The sequence below is a fragment of the Mesoplodon mirus genome, assembly GCF_964341445.2.
Source record: "Mesoplodon mirus genome assembly, chromosome: 2".
Classification (NCBI taxonomy): Eukaryota; Metazoa; Chordata; class Mammalia; order Artiodactyla; family Ziphiidae; genus Mesoplodon; species Mesoplodon mirus.
In genome coordinates, this window is record NC_138977.1 from 30,368,940 (window position 1) to 30,386,298 (window position 17,359).

The window sequence follows — 17,359 nt, forward strand, 5'->3', positions numbered from 1 at the left end:
TTCAGTCAGTGCTAAAAGAGTGACAGTTTCACTTAAAAGTGGCTTTGAATTTGGCATATGGCAGGCAGTGTATTTGGCATATCTTATATAGTTTCCATCCCCAAAATAGAATGTTTTAATGTCTCATTTCCTTCTCCATATGTACATTCAAAGAAATTTCAACTACCATGACACAAACCACACATTTTTTCAGATACATTAAATTCTTATCTATATTTTCTTTTGCCGTTGCCCTTTTTCATTTGCCTTCTGAAGTTAAGTCAATTTTTTAAGTCCAAATGGAGAAACAGTCAATAAGACATCTAGCTAAAATGTTACACTTACATAAATGTAGCTTATCAAAAAATGTTTTGCACTGGTACCAACCTTACACTTTCAGACAAAGACAAGGATGAGCAAAAAACTTATTTAGTTGAAAGGCCAAGCAATTTACACATGAGTAGCCAAGGAAAATAGCTGTCCAGTGCTATAGCATGCTGCTCCGTAGTTAACTATGTAATTGCTTTTGCTTATGCAATATTCACCCTCCACATGTGTTTTCTCATAGAGGCAGCATACTTAATATGGCATCCATCATTTGAATATAATTGCAAGTCCCTAATTTACAAAATAAAGCAATTTATGAAAAGAGCATTAATAAAAGTTCCTGGTGTCTACGCATCTGTTCCATTGAGCCACATTATCATAACATATTATATTATAACATATTACAAGACATATGTTATCTTCAAAAAGAAATTTACATTTCAGTTAAGTTGTGGATAAGTATTGAATACTGGAGGTCTGTAACTTTGAGGTTTTCATTATCTAATTATAAATGAAAGATTTCAGGACAGGTAATGTAGGTATGGTACATTATGGAAGGCCACAGATGTTTCACAGGATCTCAAATGTAGAGAAAAAGAGTCATTTAACCCAACTCCTGGTTCCAGACTGGCTAACTATAGGTAAAAGCTAAGTTGGATCTTAAAGGACAATTAAGATCAAGTTAGGTGAAGAATTTTGGTGAGGCTATTTACGCAAATGTAATACATGTGTAACAATGAAGAGATTCAAAATGACTTGATGTTTGGAATGTGACTTTAGGATGACACAGGCATATCATGGAAGACCATATGTGCTATGCTAAAGATTTTGAGCTTACACACACACACACACACACACACACACAAACACACAGATATATGCATTATGTTTTTCAGCAAATGAGTGGCATCATCAAGCCTGCATTTATTATAGGTTGCTGTTAATATTTTATAAAGAATAAATTAATGTGACAAAATAGAGTCATTCTAATCTATAAGCAGCTATTAAAAATGTAAAAATTATCAAAGTTACATCCCAATAGATAAGCAATTAAGGATATAAATAGAGGAAAGTTTTATTTATATATGTGCAAGCAGAGTCAATATAATTTAAAAGCAAACTAATATAAGTAAGAGATGATATTTGTTCACACTTGGTAAGCTTGCACACACATGCATGCTCATACACACATACACATTAATAGTCCACCTTGAGTGTGGTGGGATGAATACTTTCCTGGACAGCTGGTGGTGCTGACAGCAACCTTTCGGAAATCGACCTGGCAACAGGTGTCAATGGCTTTAAACATAGCCAGACGTCTTGTAGAGCTGTATGCTAACGGAACAAAGTAGCTAGAAAGAGGGTCATTGCAGTGCACACACAAACATACACGTACGTATATATGCATACATCTATATGACTGATCAACCAAAAATATTTATTGAGTCCCTATCACTTATACTAGTCTTTGATTTAGGTACTAGGTTTAAGTTGACAAACAATGAACAATTGTATTTTTAAAAAGTAGAAATCCATATGATGGAATAGTGCACAGTGATTAAGATTGGACTAGCCAGGTTATGATAAATGAATTTTTATCTGTCACATATTTATATATTGTGTCAGAAACTCCCCCTTTCATGTACACATTTGTGTAAAAATTAGAAAAATAATGAAAAGTCATATAAGGAAAATAGACTTGGTTATTTTACCTGTGTAATTGAATTCAAAGTACTTTTTTAATGTAATGCACATTCTGACTTTGTACAATAAATATATAAAACACGTTCTAAACAGACAATAACAATACATGACATTTTTAAATTAAGTATTTTCAGAATAAATTTTATCTTTATAAGATTTATTCTCTTGATCTAGGGATAATATAGTGTCCCATCTAGTGTATTTTTAGTGAATGTTATACTTGATTTGCTGTATTTTTTATATTTTAGTAAATCATTGATATATTACACTTTGAGGCTATTGTAAATGAAATCTTCTATTGTATCTTCTAATTCTTACATAAGAATATAGAATTTGGGGTATTTATCTTATGTCTTGTCACCTAACTGAATTTTCTTGCAATTTTTATGTGTCATTTTAATTTAACCTTTGTGACTCATTTTAGCTTCAAATTTTGATTATTTTATTTACAAGTTTACAGTGCTTATATAATTTATATTTGTTTCTGGACTTAGTAAAGTGTTTGGTTTGTCAAAATAAATTTCTAGTTAATTTTTAACATTTAACAAACACATTTATAATAATATAAAATATGCCTCTACTCTTAGTTTGCCAGGTTACTAAGAGTATATTACACTTAGTAATATGTGATACATTTCATCAGATTACGTTTTTAAATTTAAATAATATTTGTCATTCTCATTTGATATTCTAATATATTATATCAGATGAATTGATTTCTTAACTAAATTTCTACCAAATCCTTTTTTTCATTCCAAGAGGCTTCCAGTCTATGATTAAACTTTTAATATCCTGGTGAATTTCACTTGTATTTTATTTGTCATTTTTGTCATTAGTGAAAGTATCCTGTAATTCTCTTTGCTTTGCTATTATTATCACTTACTGGCATCCCTTTGCTGACTTTACAAACTGAATGAGAACATTTCTATCTTGATCTATATTCTAACAACACTGAATACAACTGGAATTATATAATTCTTGAAACTAAGTACTTTTTATATAAGCCTTAGACTCTAAGAGCATCTTGGGAAGAAACTATTTTTGAAAGTGGTTTAATTAGCACCATGGTTATTTTTATTCAAATTTCTTCTTTACGTTCAGTTTGGATATTTATAGTTCCTTGGAATTTTTATGATATAGAGATTATCAAATTTATTACCAAAAGATTCTACATTGATTTAAAATTATCATAGCTACAAACATTTCTTCTTTCTTCCCTCTTTCCCAACTTCCCATCTCCTCCTCTTTCTACTTTTTTCCTCTCTCTCTCTCTCTCCCTCGCTCATATATTTTGTTCAGCGATGCATTGATTAAGCCTGTGCATTATCTTTTGGCCAAAAGTCTTTGGGTCCACATATTGAATTTTATTTTTCCATTTTTGTTGTTTTATATGAATTATGATTATATTTGATTTTTTAAATATTTAATTTGTTGAAGGATTTAGTGGGTTTAAATACTTGTAATACATTTTCATATTTACTTTATTGTTGTCAGAAAGTGTCTTAACAATTTACTATTATTGGAATATACTTACAGAATACAGAAAGTCTTTCTATTTTCCAGTTACTTTGTGACTACTCTTGATTATCTTTCAGGAAAACTTGAAAACACTTCCTGTTTTTATCACAGAACATTCATTATGAAAACACTAATTTAGTCATAATAACTGTATTATTGAACTTTGTGTTCTTTCCCTTCATTTTTCAAATACCGAAGGTGATGAGTTAAAGAAACAGAATATGATGGTTGTTTTATAAATTTTGTATCTAGTCCTAATAATTTTGTTTCATTTTTTAATACTATGTTTTTAGTTTATATAATTTTAAATTCATTATATAGTGCTTTGGATTTTACCTTATCTGGTATTAATATTACAAACCATGTATTTTTGGTACTTTCTCATAAATGATTGCATGTCTTAAAAATATCTGTCATTAGTCCTTTAAAATAGCAGTGCTTACGAATTCCCTGGCGCCCCAGTGGTTAGGATTCTGTGCTCTCAATGCTGAGGGGCCGGGTTCAATCCCTGGTCAGGGAACTAAGATCCCACAAGGGGAAGGACGAAACAATAATAGTAATAATAAAATGGCAGTGCTTTGACATACCCACTAGGCTTTGTACATGCTTTTCCTATGTCTGGGAGTCTGATTCCTACAACCCTCCCTGGGTTCCTCTTCTTCATGTTTCAGACTTCACCTTCACCATCACCATTAAGGATGTTTCCCCCAGTTTCATGATCATGCCTAATCCACTCATTAAAAACATTCACATTACTGTGTTCCTTTCTTTCATAACATATTAAATTTGTAATTTTGAAATTACATGATTTGAATCCGGTTTTTTTCCCCCCTCAACTAGTGTATAAACTCGATTAGCACAGAGTCTGGGTCTGTTTTATTCTGTGTATGGTAGCACTGAATACAATGCCTGGCACACGATTGGCACACCAAGTTGCATTGGTGGAGATATGAGTAAACCTAGGTCTACTTACCTTTGTTTATAAGCCGGAAAAATAAAATTAGTCTAATCATGGCTCCATCTTTCCTGAGCCTACAGAAGAAAATTTAATCTCCTGTGTACCATGTAATATAAAAGACTTTCTTGACCTTGTCAGGGTCAAATTCTCCAGCTGTATCTTCTATCAGTTTTGCCCTCCAAATATATCCAATTACTTAAATTTCGCTGAATATGTTATAACGTGTCCCGTTGATATACCTTGAATATCTCATGCCTCCTGCACCCGACATCCCCTTGTAAGCTTGGGTGGCATTATCGTGCTTGAGCATCAGCAGCCCAATGAAGTGGTCCCTCCACTGCCCAGCTTCTGCCTCTTGAAGGGGACTATCCCGTCCTGTCCTTTGCCACCGAACCTGATATTTGTTTCTCTAATTGCACTTATCACATGCGTATAATCATTTTTATCATGGTTCTCTCCTTTCTCAGGCCCATGTTCTTTCCTTGTGACTAGGATCTGTCCTTTTACATATTCATTCCAAGCACACCATAGGCAACAAGAACAGCAACACAAAATGTGCTGAAGGGATGCAAGTACCATGAATTCATATTTGAATAAATATTCCTAAAGAATTAAAAATGCCAAGAATCTCAAAAAAAAAACACTCACTCTACAAAAAAGTATTTTTTATACTATGGTAGGTGCTGAAAACTGCATGACTTGGGCCTCCACCCTCCAGCTAGGAGTGCTAGATTCCAGTTTTGGCTCTGCTACACTGACGATCAGGGTTTAGTTTTAAAAAAGTGATTATGTTTAACATGGTTAATATATGCAGGAAGTAATTAGATGTGGATGAGCTGTTCCTTTATTTACATTTTCCTTTTCGCCAGTATTATTCTGCTTGAAAGTATATAAGTACACCTGAAACTAATAGAATTGTAAATCAACTATACTTCAAAAAAAGAGAAATTATATAGAATTAGATAAATTTGGATTAGTAAGGGAATCAGGCATTATGTTGAGAATATTTTTAATTGGTATTTTTCTTTATTTCTGTCTTAATATTTTAACTCTATGTTGATTTAGTCCCTATACAGTATTTAATAAACCTATTGTCCAGGAATAATTTAATATGAAGCATTATTGTGCGTTGAAATAAACAAGATATATTTAGATATATTTTATTATGCTAGATTAAAAAGTGAAAGCATATACTACTTAAAAATAGGCTATTTCTGCATTCAAAATCCTGTGTTTACAAGAACTTGCTCAGGAATATTGCATATTATGTTGAAGCATTACTTATAATTAATGAGAATTCTAAAATTATAACTGTTTCAATTACTAACTTTTAACTAAGCTTTCAAATAAAGTCTTTACTAATGTGTGTTCTAAAGATATATTTTATTAAAATTAAATATACCATTATTTTCAGTGATACATAAATTTTTTTTGTTTATTAACAAAATCTTTATTCCAAAGAAGAATTGGCTATTTCAAGACATGAATAGAACATTATTATACTCCCAGCATTTTACTGTTTTATTAATATAGATTGTTGAGTTCATCCTCACTATTTTTATGTGCATGTTCTGTCTTAGAGATTGTGACCTCTTTAATAGTTATTTATATTACTATGTAATTGAATCACTCTTTACTCATTGTTTCTTTTTCTCCTTTTTCTTTTAAACATGCTGCAGTAGCTAACATATTATGGAGAGAAGAAGGTAGTAAATTCCATTATTTTTTATATTATTGTGATTATTTTGCTTAACTTTTAGATGTATTGACTATCAGTTCTAATAATTGCCTTATTCATTTTTATTTTGACTCAATATTTTTATTTGATCATAAATCAGTATTCTTCTGTAAACCTGCTACCATTAAACATATTTATAACTCCTCATCAGCTTGATTTATTTTTGGTATATAATCAGGAAGTTATATTACATTATATGGAAATGCTTTTAAGAGTATAAAATTAAAATTAGTCAAATAAATGAAAGCAAGCTTAAACATAATTTATGTAATAAACTGTGATTTAGATTAGAAAAAGAAAAATTATAAAAACTATTGCCTTATGAAGGGACTATAATAAATTATTTAAGAAAATGGTTTATAAACTTGAAGGACATGGATTCTAATCCAGTCTGCACTGCTATGTAACCTAGGGCTTTTCTATGTCACAAATTCCTCATCTCAAAAGTAAGGGTAGTTGTTAATTCTCAATAGGGTTGTTTTATCAACTCCTTAAATATAGTCTGCACTTAATAAATGCCATCCACGGTCATTTATTATTGTCTTTGTTTTTCTTAGTCACAAAGGCCAAGAGGAATGTGTTTGCCCAGGTATTCAAATAACCCAAGTGCTTTAGTTAAATTCTTAGGAGAAAACTATCGATAACTCATCATTACACTCCTGGCAAGCAATGGCCAAAATAACTGCCTTCAGGATCCATCCTAGAAAAACTTTCTCTTCCCCAGTTATAGCTTCCTAAAATTATTAAAGCAGAATAATAGCAATATCAGTAACCAGAACACATTTATTGAGCCCTTATAATGTGCTAGATACTGTACCAAGTATCTTAGAATATTAGATCCATTAAAATTACCAAAAGATGAACATAACACTTTATATTTTTTTTGTCCTTGGTATTTCTTGCTCCTCAAATCTTTTGTAAAGGCTTCTTTAAGAGTGTTTTTTTTGTTTGTTTGTTTGTTTGTTTTTGCGGTACGCGGGCCTCTCACTGCTGTGGCCTCTCCTGTTGTGGAGCACAGGCTCCGGATGCACAGGCTCAGCAGCCATGGCTCACGGGCCTAGCCGCTCCGCGGCATGTGGGATCCTCCCGGACCGGGGCATGAACCCACGTCCCCTGCATCAGCAGGCGGACTCTAAACCACTGCGCCACCAGGGAAGCCCCTGTAAAGGCTTCTTTAAACTCCAGTTTACTAAAGAGGTTCTAGTGTAACTTTACCTTCTCATTTTATTCCTCTTGGATATTTCACATTTGAACGTACAAATGCAATCATTACTGAAACAGATATGCCATGATTAACATATGCGTTAGACATTTCTTTATACTCTCTTCCTTCTTGAGATTAAACAAATATTTCTCTGGGTATCACAGATCTAGCTTTGCTGGCTAATTGCTGGGAAAATTTGAATGAGTCATTTTACCTCTCTGAGCCAGACTTTTCTAAAACAATGTTTGAAATACAGTTTGGGACACAACTTGAAAATTTGTGATGTGTATATCTCCTTAAAATATGTGAAACAACTCTTCCTTATAATTTGACCTTGATAAAAGTCATTAACATTATTAGTTTATAATACTCATTGATATGTAATAATAATATAATATTCTTCAGACAACCCTTAAAAGTATAGGAGACCTGCAGATTAATTAAAATCACACTGAGATTCATTATATGAAATCATTTTTATTTATTTAAATTTTTCTTCTGTTAGTCTTTGAAGATGAATGTTCTCAATAATTATTCTCCATCAATCAGTGATGTGCTTACTCTTCATGACTTTGTTTGACACAGAATATGTGCTTGAGAAATCATAGCTATTTAGTACATTTTGCAGATAATTTAAAGACTTATACAAGAAATGTTTTGGGGGAAAGTTTTAAAATCTTTTATTTCATGTACAGTTATCATCAGAGCACTTTGTTTTTTGAAATAAAAAGATTTAAAATAATACATTTGAGAAAATAATATACTTGACTCAGATTCATAGGAATCTGTAAATTACTTTTTATAATGCCACAGTTATCGGCAAGGCATTACAATTAGAAACGATTGCATGTAATAATAATGGTGGCCAGAGATAATAGACCAGCTTGAGGAATCACTGAACCCCAACTGTGTGTACAATTATTTCATAAAAAATAATTAAAATAATAAAGAAAGTTTCCAAAGCAATTTTCCACTTCTGTTTTTAAAAGATAGGATAATAACTAATATGAACAACATTTTTCTGTGGTCCATTTCTATTTCCACTCTAGCAGTGCTTTCTATTTGTATGCTTGTCTTCTTACCATGGCCAAGAGAAATTTATCTCAGGGAGAACCCATTGAAGAATTTCAAGCATTTTTAGATGAATAACAATGGAAAGAGAGTTTAAAATGATAATACCTCTCATAATGTCATATGACTTACATGCAAGTGTAAGATCTATAAAATTTTGTTTAACTGAAAAATTATTTTTAAATGTATACCTCAGAATCTGGCTTACCCAGGACTTTGTGAGCTAAATCAACTTTACTGAATTTTGTGTATATTATCTTATTAATCACACGATATTTAAGCATGAAACAGTGTCCTCTGTTTCTGAGTTCACCTTTCAGTTCTTTTCTAGCTGTGATTCAAGTTAGCAAGAGTGTAAAAATACAATGTTTTCAAAGAGAAGAAGTATCTCACTCATTTACTGACAAATATTTTAAAGAGCCTACTGTATGTAGAACACTTTGAAAGCACTGGAAATATAAAGATAAGAACTAGTATCTACTCTAAAGATGTTTTCAATCTAGTAAATTAAGGGCTAAATCATTCTTATTGTCAACTAATTTTACTACCTATATGATTTCAAAATACAACATTAAAAATTCAGTAGGATTGGGTCTCTTCTACAATATTTTTTATGATCTTGTTATCAAATATAATATAATAAAGTATTTCCTAGTATTTATTTAGTAGACAACAGTTTGGGTGTATGTTGTAAAGTCTAACAATAATAAATGTTTGTATAAGCATTGAATTAAAGGAACTTAAAACATTTTATTCATTGCAGGATTAAGCTAAACTTTTAAATATACTACTTTCAGGAGAGATGTCGGGTGGTTCATTATATGACACAGAATTTTCTAAATTTATTATAACATGAAATTATTTTGATGAATACCTATAGAATCAATATTTAACTGAAGCTACTTTGGGAAATACTGGCTTGATGTGACATCCAATGATTTGAAAGCAAAAATATGTATATTGATATTTTCCATATTTGTAAAAATTGTCTCTTCTATTCTTTGTTAATATTTATGAATCTATTCATACATAAATATGGTATAGAAATGGTTCAAATAAATTTCTGTATTAGTTGGGCTAATTAACACCAACCAACACCAGGCACCGTAGACATTACAGTGAAATCTTGCAAAAAAGTTTACATATTACATCATCTGATTAGCTTTGTGAACTATAATATCACCAAAGTGGGGAAAAAGGAATAATAGGAAACAGGTCAGCTCTTAACTCCTTTAGCCTGAGATTTTTCACATTTCGTTGTCCATACCATTATATGCTGCCGGGTAGCATTGGAAATACAGGAGCATGCATACCTGCTTAATGAGCTACTTGAGCATCCTGTATAATTATTTTTAGAGTAAAAAAATTGCTAAGGTTCTCAGGACCAGATTACTGTCTCACAATAATATTGGTGAAATACTTAAAATGAAAAAGAGTTTTCAGAGGGTAAGGCTTCTAAATTCATGAGACTTAGTGTGTCATATAATTGGGTGAGGCAGAGACCACGCCTTCTAATGGCTGGCTGCAATGCCATTGCCAAAGTGATGAAAGCTGTCAATATTTTCATTTGCAAGTTCCCTACCTTCTCTGATGAAAACAAATGTCAACATTTTAGCGCTTCAAATTATCTCATAAACCTGTTTTCAAGTCAAAAATGAATCTGACAAGAGATAACCATTTTCAGATATATGTGTATACACACACATATGCATGTATTACACACATATACATGTGTAATTTATAATTATACATATGATTTCACCTAATATTAACTACATAGCAGACAAATACTCTATTATGTTATAACCTTTGCTATGTTAATTATTAAATGTGAAATGAATCTCGTAAATTTGCATTCAAGTTTTTCAGCATATCTTTGGAAGTTCAGGAAGCTGAATTCTGACTTAAAAGGACTGGTTTTAGATAATATCACTCTGACCAATATATATAATGTTCAGACAGTACCCACTTTCCTGGATTAATAGTGGCTAATAAAGAGCTTAACACAATCACTCCCAGAATATCTGCTAGAAGAATGAGAGAGGAAGTCAGTCTAATTTTAGTTGAACATAGCATAGAAATCTCATTGAGGTGTGATGGTTTGGTATTGCTATGTGTGTGAAAAGGATTTTAATTCCAAAGACAGAGATACAAAAATGGGAACATTCATGAAACAAAAATCCCTCCCTGCTGAGTTATTCAAGGTGAGAGATGCAATATAGACCATCTATTCTTGCCTATATTTTTCTTTAGCTAAAAAAAAAAGATTTCTTCTATATTAAAAATATGAGTAAGTTTAGGATCACTTGAAAGGGAAAAGAATGATATAATATCAACTAATAATCAACAACTAATCAACTTTAACACCAAACATTGAATTATCTTTGATTGGTTACCAAATCAGTGCTTTGTAGGATTATAATTTGCCATTGATCATAATTTAAATGCTAAAGTAATGGTGGTTTAAGTCAGAGGAAGGCAAACATCAGCACAAAATATTTTTGTTATTGACTTAAATATTCATCCAGTAATCACACATTAACCAAATATTATTCTTGATATAAACTATGGAATATATATGTAATTTATAATACATAAGGTAACTATATTATCATAATACACTATTGTTCTTGAGTAGAAATCCTCAAAGGATTGAGACAGGAATGTGAATTACGTACATTTTTTTCTCAGTCCATCTCATGTATTTAAAGGTGCAGTATTGGTTGAAAAACCCTCTGGGAAATACTTCTCTCTTATGAGACTGCAAGTAATTCTTGCCATGTCCTCTCAGTATAGAAAGAAAAACAAAGAAGAAGAGCTCACAAAGAAAAAACAAATTATGGATCACTTTTTTGTGCTACTATACTTTGTTAGATTAACAGTCGACCTGGAAAAGACAAAGTACCTGTGTCTGTCTTCACAGGGGATGAAAAAAGACAAAATAGTACATACTCCTAATCTTTACCGTGACTAGAGTGGTAAAGCTTTTACTGAAGTCAAGAGCTTTTGTAATAAACTGCAATAGAAAACATCAATGAGGAGAGAATGGTAATTGAAACCTACATGGTTGTCGGACTTTGGGGGACTCAAAATTATTGACAACTCCAAGAGCTTTTGTTTATGTGGGTTTCCTCTCCACTTGTATTTACCATTTAAGAAATTAAAACAGAGAAAATTAAAATATGTATTTTAAAATACGTATTTATTTACTTGTTTAAAATAACCATAATAAATAACCCATTACATGTAGGCATAAATACCACATTATTTGTAAAGTTATATTTTAAAAAAATGAGACTCACTGTTGTACATTTTGCAAATTTTTAAAATATCTGGCTGAATAAAAGATGCTGGATTCCTGTATTTGCTTCTGCATTGAACTGTTTTGATATCACTCATAACATCATATGTCAAGTAGCCTGTTGAGAACTACACTCCATATTTGGAAACATCTAATTTGTGAGAATGAGAGAGAAAAATGCAAATGACATCTTAGCATTATTATGAACATGGTTTTGACTTTGCAGACCCTCTGAAAGGATCAACTTTGAGAACTGCTCTACTAGAAAATCAAGTTGCTCTTTTAGCAGGCTCACACATCCGTAGAATTCAATCTCATAGAAAGCTGAAATGTACTAGTAGTATATCTCACAGAGTAAATTTGAGGAAAACAGGACAGTAATCACATTTTGGTTAGGTGCCATTTCACCATTTTTTTTCCACTGATGTTTCAAAGAAGACATAATGTCAGTCATAAAAAGACAGACAGTTAACATTTCTTGAACTCATAGTAAGAGTTCAAGTCACTCTGCTACATGTTTTCCTTTGTCTATCTCATTTACTTCTTACAATAGCTGCATAAATCTAATTATTATCTCCCAATTTGAGATGGAGAAATTACAGCACAGATATTACATGTATCCCACGATACAACAATAAGTTCTATAGTCGTGATTTACCTCTGAGCTGTCTGAATTAAGAAAATAAAGTTTATCTCTCTTTGTTATATTCTCCCACACCAAAATAAAGGTTAGGGCATGGAAACTTAATAGTTACAATGAACATACACAGATATGTTATTGCTTCCTATACAGATTAAGCTAACAAACGCCCCAAAGTGAAAATCAGCATGTGTTTTCAATTACCACATCTCAAGAATAAGGTAATTCATATCATTCTATGCCTAGTATATTCAAAATAAATTATAATATTATAGCAGCAAATTTAAAATGATATATATCTGCATCATATATTCAGATTATAAATTCTGCTGCTAAAACCTAAGTAGTAATTGATGAACAAAATATGTCTAGCAAGAAAATAAATGCAAAATATCCCTCGTGTAGGTAGGGAAGAGAGGAATACATAGATGGCTCTGAAGATAAAGTTTTATTTCATAGCGGAGTGATTGATACATAGGTGTTCAGTTTATCTTGTTATTTTAACATATTTATACATGATAATTTGTTGGCATTGCTATTTCATAAACACTAGGGAGTTATATTCCCACCAAAAACAATAAAATGCAAAAGCAAACTAAACCTTGCCTAACTTTATCTGTATTTCTCAATAACTTGTAACTGGGAAAGTAGCTTATACTCTGTAAAAATGCTGATGTGTATGTAACTCATACTTTAAAAAGCAAGAAAATGGACTTTCAGTTTTGAAAGTGATTTGGATGGATTAAGCGAGTTTTAGAGGAAAATACAGCTCAAGAAATTTCATCTATGGAATCCCACTGACTGTAGTGTGCACAGAATATAGTAAAATAACAATAAAAAATATCCATAGGAATAAGGGCAGGGAATACTTCAAGAAACTTTGCAAACTGTCTGGACCTAGAGTAGCTGTCAAGTTCAAACACATTCAGACTCCTGACTGTGGAGCAGAATTGTGCATACCTGAAGGAGAATATAGTGATGTTCATTAAAAAATGTTATTAGCTTTGTATGTAACTGACACAACTGAAAATCAGATCCAAGTTTCAACTACCAGTATTGTTAATTTGCTAGTCACTGATACATAGCACACATCAACCTTCTGACAATGTTTACACAGAAGCTTGCTAATACAAATCAGTTTTTTGCATAAGCAATTTTTGTAAGTTTTATCCTTTTGGTATGGAATTGATCCCTCTGTATTCAAAGCTATAATTATAAATTGTAGCTGATAACTCTTAAATTTTATTTTATGAAAACATAACTTGAATTTAGTTCTTGCTACTTCTGCTACTGTTCTGGAATATCTCATTGTAACATTGTGCACTCTGGAATTAAAATGCACAATTAACTGATAAAGATTGCATGTATTAAAATATGAGGACTGTAAATATTTATAAAACAATAAGATGTGTCAAAATAATCTGGATCATTAAAATATATATGCATTATTAGAAATAATTTCACTCTGTATAAACAGCAATAAAGTGATAATTATGATCAAATACATTTTCCTCTGAATCATAAGAATAGATGGTGACTTTTAAAATTAACTAGGAACATATTTAACAAAAATAAATGTGGCTTAAGTTGAATAAACAATTTTTTTTAACAAATCAATAAACTTTTATTGTAATCCTCAGGCTTGACTTCATGGGCCTTGCAGCTGTCCTCAATTGAAGTAAAAATTAAAAGTAGATTTTTTTTAAAGTTAAGCATTTTAAAGAACACTGTTTTGCTTTTCAAACTATCAAGATTTCAGTATAATTGTTTATCTGTTGACTCTCACTGAATTATGTGTGGTATAGTTATACTGAATAAATATGGTTGTGCAAACCAGTACCCCTGGATGAGGTACTCAGGTGAGGATCAGGAAAGGGAGAACTACATGCTCTTAGTCTGGACATGTTGGAACAAAGCAGAAGCAGAGGAAACAAAGAGAACAGGTGTGCAATCATACGTGACAAGTCCCCATGTGCAGACCACCACCGTTAACTCCACGGCATTCCAGATGTCTAATCTGTAGCATCCCATATCCATGAGGTGTGGGTGTATAATATAAGTGAGATGAATTTCTGAGATGTCATACACCCAAACCCATACTGTGAAAAGTAATTAAAAGTATGATTTAAATGAGATTTTTGCAAGACCTTAAATTAATTCAAATTTTTAACTGGAGAAATAGACCCCAAACTTTGTCAATATGAAAACTGATATGTAAGACCTCTAGTAGGATTATATTTACAAACATTATTTTAGGAAAATACATATTCTCCAAAATCTGGAGGACTTGGTCTGTTTGTTTCTAAAAGTCTCTATATAAGCTAAATTCCTGCAAAGAATGCCATTTTATTTTCCTTAGGAAACTCTAATAGAAATAGGATACATATGATTCTTCAAAAAGTACTTTTATGTCTTAATCAGCACCTAAATTAAGTAGGGATGGTAGCAGACATAATCTATGTATCAAAGAGTTTATCTCCATTTATAATTATTTTTAAATATATGAAACATTTTTTGAATTATGTTAAGGAAATCACTGACTTGCAGATCAGAGAGATGAAGTAGAATGTCTGCATAATATTGCAGAGTTGCTTGGGCATATGGTAAAGGTCTCACATGGTTTGCTTTATTAGCATTATAGGACTTCACAAATTGATCTCTCACCAGCAATGTGAGGGGCACTGAGTTTTGGTTGTAAATGTTTCTGATAATTTTATTTTGAACTTTTTTGTGTTTTTACTCCTAAGGTCTGGGAATTGGGAACATGTTCTATGTTTTTTATGAAGATGGAATCAAAGTGATACAACCCATAGAATGTGAATTTCAGAGGCACATTAAGCCTAGTGAAAAGCTCCTTGGATTTCAGGCAAGTATTTTAAAAATTCCTTTACAGTTTTATACAGTAATTTTGTTAAGTAGAATTGTATTTTGGAAATACAATGAAATCTACACATATATGAGACGTGTGGGTAGGACAGTGTTAAAACTATGATATTGTCTGTTACTCTATGCAGGTTTTATACTTAAAGAGGAAGATAATATATTGTGTATTCGTAATGACTTGTTTGGAATTAAAATAAAGGCACTAGAGGTGAAATATCAAAACTGAACACAGCATAAAAACTTCACCCATTCCTTAATTTAGAATGTCTCCCATTTTGGCAGGCAATGGTTACTTTAACATAATGAAAAAAAATAACCTATAAATAATCTGATGGGAAGTTGAGGTATATTAGATGCTTTATAAATGTTGATGCCCATTTATTCTACATCTTATTTTTTTCATGTACCTTTATTTATTTACATGTACTTACCTTTAACAGAAATATTTATTTTCTGTAAAATTTTGTTCAGCTTTCAGAAAATAGAAGAATACATGACAAAATGCGTATTGCTTATACATATTAGGGACTGTACTTCTGTGCAGGATAATAAGAAATAATAATTAATTTTATATTGCTATGGCTATGTATATCTCCACATAAATATGTGTACACCAAAATATGTAATACTAAAGGTACTCATGTTACCTTTGTGTTCCCACACAAGTGCAGGCATGCACCGGACACCCAAAATAAGGTAAGATATTGGTAGACCTCAGAATGCAACCCTGTCTTGATACTCATTTTAAGGTAGGCATGGCGACAAGGTATGAGCAAAATAGATATTAATGGCCTGGTTTAGATCCTTTACTTTCAACTCCTATTTTGAGCCTACCAGTAGCCAGTGTTGTCACATATTGAATTATGGAGACAACAATTTACAAATTAAAGCCATGTCCTAGAATGAGAAGAAGGAAAAAAATATGAGAGTGAGATAAGATAGGCCAGCATCTCTCAGACACTCTGTAGGACAAAGCAATCTAATGACCTCCTATTTTAAATAAAGGAAATAATTTAACTCAATATGTTTATGAGTGTTTAAAACAAAAGAAACTATTTTTAATTTAAAAATGTTTCACTTAAAGGCTAAATTACGGAATAGAACCATTACCATTTTGTTAAACTATAAGTTTAACAAGTATGAAAACACTTTAAATTGTACGTGCAATTTTGTTTTGTTTTATAGTCAGATGATATCAATGCTGACTAAATCCATTTTGAATAAGGTGTGTGTGTATGTAAAGAAACACATATAAAAATATAAATATTTGCCTCTGATAAAGCAAGTCATTCAATTTTATGGCATGTGTATATTTTTATAAAAATATTATGGATGAGAAATTTGGGCTAACACACAGATATTGGAAATGTGGCACCAAAATAGTTATTTAAATCAGAGCAAAATCATTTAACAAAAGAGTGTTTCTGATTCCTATGGGATTGGCAGTGTTGTGGCTAACTATTTGGAATCTAAAGCTGAAAAAGCAAGGAAAAATTGATGTGATAGTTTTGTGACATGTCTGGAAAATAGGGATGTGAAGTTTACTTACCTGAATGTCTCTTTTTGAAACTTTTGATTACTTAGACTTCCTCCTAAAAAAGTAGGTCTCTCTCTCTCTCTCTCTCTCTCTCTCTCTCTCTCTCTCTATATATATATATATATATATATATATACACACACACACACACACACACACGCGCACACGCATATATATAGTGAGAAATTATATGCATACATATATAAATTATGTATACTTTTCTATAAAAAATTAAAATTGAAGAGGAGATAGAAACTAAACATCGGTGGTGACAGCCTTAACTCATTTCCTTCAACCTGAGAACCCTTATCCACAACAATGACAAGGCAAGGATTATTAGTAATTGACTGCATCAGATTTTTCAAATCATAGCCCTTGGAAATCTTATAGCCATCTTACACATGGGGTTATGCTAGAAATTCATATTGCAAAATAAAAAGAAATATAAGGATAGAAAGTTAGCATTCTTATATAAAACAAAAATTTCTATATGCTAATG

The 17,359-nt window shown here is 31.5% G+C and overlaps 1 protein-coding gene across 3 annotated transcripts in view; it reads left to right on the forward strand.

The window, feature by feature from the left end:
• FSTL5 (follistatin like 5) overlaps positions 1–17,359 on the forward strand; it is a gene marked incomplete at both ends in the record, with an annotated part of 542,883 nt that overhangs the window by 449,080 nt on the left and 76,444 nt on the right. For 2 of the 3 annotated variants that reach the window (XM_082611409.1, XM_082611410.1), the window contains 2 exons: positions 6,166–6,192; positions 15,188–15,306. In XM_082611409.1, the coding sequence (XP_082467535.1) occupies positions 6,166–6,192; positions 15,188–15,306 (146 nt within the window). The remainder of the gene's footprint in view (positions 1–6,165; positions 6,193–15,187; positions 15,307–17,359) is intronic. The other variant, XM_082611411.1, reaches the window with a different exon arrangement.